Below are 6,516 nucleotides of genomic sequence, written 5' to 3' on the forward strand. Positions count from 1 at the left end.
GAAAAACAACTGCAGCATGTATAATGATATCATCCAACATGTGTTAAACCCCTACAAATTTCTTCAACAAGATATTCCTCAGATTCTTCATGGCATCGCATGATAAATGGATCGATTAGAGCTAGGTTGCTGAAAGATGAAATGAGATAATTAAATATCCCAATTGCACGTTGCTTCAACAGCTGCCAGTCTACTTATTAATTCCTAGAAACTAATTAAAGAAGGAATTAATAATAATTGAGAGATGTTTTAGGAGCCGCAACAGCAACCCTAAATTTAGGATCATAAGTATAATTAATAAAAGTTGCGCAGTATAAAGTAATATAACTAATTAATTAAACTACATTTTACTGCTATTAATTCAAGAGAACCATGGTGGAGCTGAAGAAGAGCTGGCCATTGGAAAGGAATTTGCGAGGTCGAAAACGATTCCTTTGGTAGGATCATTAGGGTTTCCGTTTGCATAGTTGGATGAATGATGAGAATTAGCGTTCATGAAAGAACCCAGATGAAAAGGAGAATTTTGGGTGAAATTTTGTGTGTTAATGGTATCTGCAGTGAGAGGATTAGTTGAATCAAGCAACATAAAGGAGGCTGCCGTTGAAGCCATGGCAGTTGCACCAACTGGAAGAGGATGATTGTGGGTTCCTTCGTAGGTTGTAATCAGAATCGACATGTCCTCTAAGCATCGTTGCACCTAATTACATTCCAACACCAAACACACGTCAATGAATTCAAAATTATTTATTATTTGAATTTTAACATTTTAATTTTTAAAAATATCTTTTAGCATTAATCGATGCATAAATTTACCTGTTTTCTTACTGGGCATCCCGGAGCAACTGTGCAACGATAGTAGGCGCGTGGGCAAGGATTTGCTTTGGCAATTTTTTGCCCATATTTTCTCCATTGGCATCCATCATTCATCTGCGATTAACAAAACTCAAACTCAAAATTTGAATATCTAATTAGGGTTCATAATATAATATAATATAAAGTCGAACTGAATATATGAAACTCACAGTTGCTCCTTGGCATCTTGTTCTGACTGAAACCCTAGCTTTTCTGTTTGGTGGCAAGGAAACATGACCTGTAATTCCTGATAATTCTCCCCGTTGACGCTTATTGTTCTTTTGAAGGGGTGAAACGCTTGTGGCTGCAGCTTCCTTAAAAATATCCTCTCTTTCAATCTGATTCAATCTCAACGATAACCCTAGTTCCTGATTTTTCATATCTAAATCTTTTGAACCCATCTTTGCAATTTCTTGTTCATTCCCATGAAGTGAAAGAAGCATTTGTGGATCCTAAAAAGGAATAAGTGAATAATCTAGTTGAACATATATAAATCAAGTAGAAATTAAATTGAAATTACCTTGTTTTTGGTAGTGCTTTGTTGGATAACTAAGAATTTCATTTGAAGATCATAATAATCTTTCATTGTTTGCTCTACTATCTTCTTCAACATTTCGTTTTCCTCCTTCATGCGATTCATCTCCTTTTGCAATACAGATAACTATAGCACAAATATGAATTATGTATAAAATATTTATATAGCTAAATTATTATGAAGTTATATGAATTATTAACATAGCTTATAATTTTAAAGTATAATTAAACATACCTCTTCAGTCTTGTTATTGTTTCCCTTCAAGGTTAATTCAGCTGGTAAATCATCTTCTTCTTTATCTTGAGATTCGACTTGAAAATTTTCTTCTTGTTCTTCATTTTCTTGATCATCTTCAATTTGATTTTCAGTTTTTTCTTCTACTCTGAGAGAAAGATCAATGTCCATTAATGGATTATCTTCTTGATTTCTCTGAGGAGGATCCATTATTGAAAAAAACAAGAAGAAGAATCTCTTCAATATTAATGGTGTTTTTGAGAAGCCAAAGTCAATTCCCTCATCTCAAAGACGTAGTATTAGACGCATCTAAAGTTTTGACTTTAATTTAATACTATAAGAATCAAATTCCATCCCCACTTCATTTTAGAAGACTATTGTTATCCCTGGGAAACTGTTTCTATGTATATAATACATATAATAATGATTTCTATTATTTCTTATTGCCTTTCGTTTTTTTATATGTTAATTAATAAAGGCTATTAATACTTTCCAACTCTAGGGTTGGGACTGTTTGCCTATGCCTTTCTGCCCCTATTTTAATTAACATAATTTAATTGCTATAATATTCTCCTTCAAAGTATGTATTATAAGGTGATGGAGGTTAGACGTCTTACTTTAGTGGGTATTATTAGTTATATTAAGGGGTTAATTTTATTCTTCCCTAAGATAATTAACAATTTTTATAACATCTTAATAAATATAAAATATTTTTTATATTACAAAAAAAACTCTTTAAGATACATCAAAATCTTCCTTTAGTTTCAAAACAATTAGTAATTAAATTATAATAAAAGGAATTAATAAAGAAAATACATAGTTATGATAACATTTTCTCCTAAAGAATTTGAATGCCGCACGAAATCCCAAACCAAGATGGAAGAACCTTGGGATTAGATCTTGAAATTGTCAACTACAAGGCCTCTCGCTCACACCTCTCCCCATTCTTTATAATAATTTCATCCCATGTCTGCCTCAAATCACTAATTAATTTAATGGCCAAACTCTATTTCCCACCTGAACTTTGATAAAATTACGTTCCACTCTTCATGGTTGAAAAATTCATTTTCCAAGCTACCTGTTAAAGTTATATAATAATTTTAACAATCAAATAATATTATTGTCACTTTGTATAATATATAATCAATAAAATTATTTTCATCAAATTTTATATATCTAATTAGATATTCAGATATCTTGTTATTATATAATTGATTTTAAAAATAAAATAATATTTAATCATATATTGATATATTCGGTGATATCCAAATAATACTTAAATATGAGTGCATATAACATTATTCATATATAATAAGATTAAATTCACTTACAACCCTAATTTTACCAAAAAAAAAAATATATTTTTTCATCTGAACTACTTTACATTTGTCTTTTTTATTCCCTGTCTTCCTTTTTTCATATCTCTTCTATTCTCTCTTTTTTTGGCTGCCAAAAAACACCTACGAAGAGACAAAGGATTTACAGAAAACACAAAAATCTTCCATTCTCTTTTATTCTTAAACTATCACCCACCATGACAACCACCACCTATCATCTTCCCCATTGTAACTTGGCTTTCCATCCTCCATCCTCAAATGTAGCCCAACCCTCTTTATGCCACCCCCATCACACTGACAACCCACTCCTCCCCTTTTGCCATGTCACATAAACTCACTCCTTGACCTCCATTACCATGCCAATGTAAGATTTATTTGACAAAACATAATAAAATAAATCATCCAATTACAATCCCAAGAACTACACACAGATTATAAAATACTGAATTAAATTTTAGAGTTTTAAAAATATTTGGATCTCCATGCAATTTGAAACTGAAAAACCTATTGAAATCACCTGAAATTATCTGTCAAGATTACCTCTCCATGTAACTTAGTCTTCTACTCCAAAAACCTCACTGAATGACAGCTTTTGATGGATAAGTTATACTGTATTAGGTTTTGAAGTAAGAACCTAACCAATTTATAGTAGGTTAATTGAGCATCCATTAAGCTCTAATAAACCTTAAGACCCACACTTGTGTTGTCCACCCAAATCATAATTTTTAAGTGTATTAAATTTATCTTTATTGATCACTTAAATCCATCTTTAAACTGGCATTGGACTTCATTCATAGAATATTTTTACTTATATTTTGTATACAAATTTTTAACCGTCTATCTATTCAAATTAAGTGTTTTTTTTTTTAACAATCAGAAGTGTCACATTTGATTCTAAGGTTAAGCAAATATCAACTTAAAAATTTTATTTAAATTTTGTACACAGTTTTTCAACTGCCATTCTTTTCAAATTAAATAATTTAAGAGTGGATAGAGTGTCCAAAAAATATAATTATCATCAAATTTCTTATTAAAATGGTTGGATTTCAAGATAATCACATTCAAGAATTTATTAAAAATTAGATCTATTTTGCCGGATAAGGTATAGATTATATACAAAGTTGACATGATTTGCAAGGGAATAAGAAAAAGAGGCAGAGCGCAATTCTCCATAAAATAAATAAATATAAGAAAGAAACGTGAGAATGCATGGACTTGGGAGGAAGGGACGCCGCATCTATTTCCAGTTACTTTAATGGATTTCTACCTATTTATTTATATAATTCTCTTTCAAGATCTATTCATCTGTCAAGTAATTTTATTATTCAAATTATTTAATATATAGATTTTTTTTTTTGTTACCGGATAAAGATTCTTCATAGGTAGACATATCGATTGATTGTGTTAAACTGATATTAGTGCAACTCACCGTGTTAATAGCTTAGATAGTGTAAAAAGTCATTGTAGACAAACTAACTCATTAGATAAAAAGAGATTATGATAATGATTTTTAATATTTAATTAATAATTAATTTTATTTTTTTAATAATTTTTTGCAGATATTGTCAAGTTAACTTGCGAGCCTTACTGTAATGCCCCGACATAACCTATAAATTTGATATGATTCATCATAGTAATAAGTCATACCAAAAAAATAAAGGTCTAACTCCTATCGCAAGTCAACCCAACCCCTTAACATGTCAATTAGTAGATATCTGATGTTCTAAAAGTTTTTGAATTAGTGTAATCAAATTAAGAGTAATGTTACACATTCAAAAAAATTAAAAAGAATTACACTTTGACATAAGGTGGCCTGAAGAGCAGTTTTTGTCTTTAGTCTTCCTACTTGTATACAAAAATTAATATAGATTATAATATGCATAATTTACTATTTTTACTTTATTACAATTTTTATTTTCCTATTTATATGTCATCTTAATTATATAACACATCGAATGGTTAAGATTAGATCTAGTTTATATCAAGAGGTAATTAATTATGCTAGGTAGATTAAACTTTAATATCATAAAAGCATTAACAGACTCTTTTGAATTTTTATTTTTTAAATTTTGTTATAACCAGTGTTTTTAAAACTAGACCGGTAATCAAACCAACTGTCTCATTGGTTTATGGTTCAATAGGTTCGATTGGAAACTGATCGGTTTTATCAAATTATAATAAATAGATTTTGTTTAAAAATTTGTAAAAAATAAAATCAATTAGGATATTCACACCTATAATAATTAGAATATATCATTTTTAAAGAGTAACTATTATTTATTTGATTTTAATGAAACAATTAAAATAAAAAAAATGTTTTAATCTTATGACAAAAAAAAAAACATAATTCTGTAAGTTATTGTCTATAGAAGACATTTCAATAGATATGAAATACTTTTTTCTTCTTTTTCATTTTATTTTTGAACTTATTTTTTCTTACAAACTTTTAAAAATTCATCCAATCTAATCTAAAATAATTAAATTACTCAAAAATACCTTAAATTTTGATCAAACCCAATTCTATCGATTTTGATCGGGGTTTGATCGAGTTAATGAATAAACCGTTTTTTAATTAAAGTCACTTCTCAATTCAACTAGTTAAACTGACCGACTGGTTTTCAAAACAGTGGTTATAACTATCAATAATATTTCAAATTATTATTTTTTTAATAGTGGAAAATATTGTAATAAAATATAACTTCAAATTTTCAATATGGATCCCTTGGAAAAAAGTTTAATTAGTAATTATTAAAGTTATGATACATCATCTAAATTACATGAACATTTGTTAAGTCAACATTATACACATGTGAATATATAATCTCATACATATTTATAGCTTTGGGCAACAAAAGCCTTTTGCTCATTTGGATGACAAAAGTAGTATCTCTTGGTTTTTTTTATGTACCTACAAAGATACATATTTCAAATTTGAAACTCAACTTATTTGAAGTTAATTTCTTGATATAAGTTTCATTGTCTTAAACCTTTAGATATTTTAAATTGGGATTTTGCTTAATCCACAATCATAGAGAGTATTGTCCATAAACTTAGACAAGACTCGGTTCAGTGTATACACGATTATTTCTAAAGAGCATCCTCATAATAACATGGGTAGATCAATAAAACTCATTATGGATCTAATCATGTACATTAGAGTCTTATTCTTCCATTTAAATACATCATTATATTGCGATATGCTAGGAGGAATGAGTTGAGACACTAGTTCATGTTCCTTCAAGAAGTCTCTGAACTCAGCAGATAGGTGTTCACCTACTTGATAACTTTGAAGAATCTTTATACTATTTTCAGTTTGTTTTTCTACTTTACTCCTGAATTTTTGAATTTTTTAAAGTATTTAGACTTGAGTTTCATTATGAACGCATAGTCATATTTATTGAGATTATCAGTAAATATGACGAAGTAAGAACACCCATTCCTGGCTTACACTATTAGGGCTCCACATATGTCACTATGAATGGTATCTAATAGTTCAGTTGCTCTTTCACTATATTCAGTGAAAGGCAACTTGGTCATCTTGCCTAAAAGGTATGATTT

The 6,516-nt window shown here is 29.0% G+C and overlaps 1 protein-coding gene across 1 annotated transcript; it reads right to left on the reverse strand.

Annotated features, from left to right (window-relative positions):
* LOC123215058 (probable WRKY transcription factor 9) lies at positions 1 to 1,826 on the reverse strand. The gene is made up of 5 exons (XM_044635112.1): positions 1,622 to 1,826; positions 1,373 to 1,513; positions 1,023 to 1,304; positions 814 to 927; positions 1 to 697 (listed from the first exon to the last, which is right to left on the reverse strand). Exons 1-5 carry the CDS (start codon positions 1,790 to 1,792, stop codon positions 362 to 364), a joined length of 1,044 nt encoding a protein of 347 aa, XP_044491047.1. The 5' UTR covers positions 1,793 to 1,826; the 3' UTR covers positions 1 to 361.
* Positions 1,827 to 6,516: the final 4,690 nt, after the last annotated feature.

Source organism: Mangifera indica, chromosome 4 (assembly GCF_011075055.1).
Source record: "Mangifera indica cultivar Alphonso chromosome 4, CATAS_Mindica_2.1, whole genome shotgun sequence".
Classification (NCBI taxonomy): Eukaryota; Viridiplantae; Streptophyta; class Magnoliopsida; order Sapindales; family Anacardiaceae; genus Mangifera; species Mangifera indica.

Coding starts and splice junctions, on each gene's coding strand:
- LOC123215058 (XM_044635112.1), bottom strand. CDS start 1,792: ATGGACATTGATCTTTCTCTCAGAGTAGAAGAAAAAACTGAAAATCAA. Junction 1,305..1,372: donor AAAGCACTACCAAAAACAAG/GTAATTTCAATT, acceptor ATTCCTTTTTAG/GATCCACAAATGCTTCTTTC. Junction 928..1,022: donor CAAGATGCCAAGGAGCAACT/GTGAGTTTCATA, acceptor TGTTAATCGCAG/ATGAATGATGGATGCCAATG.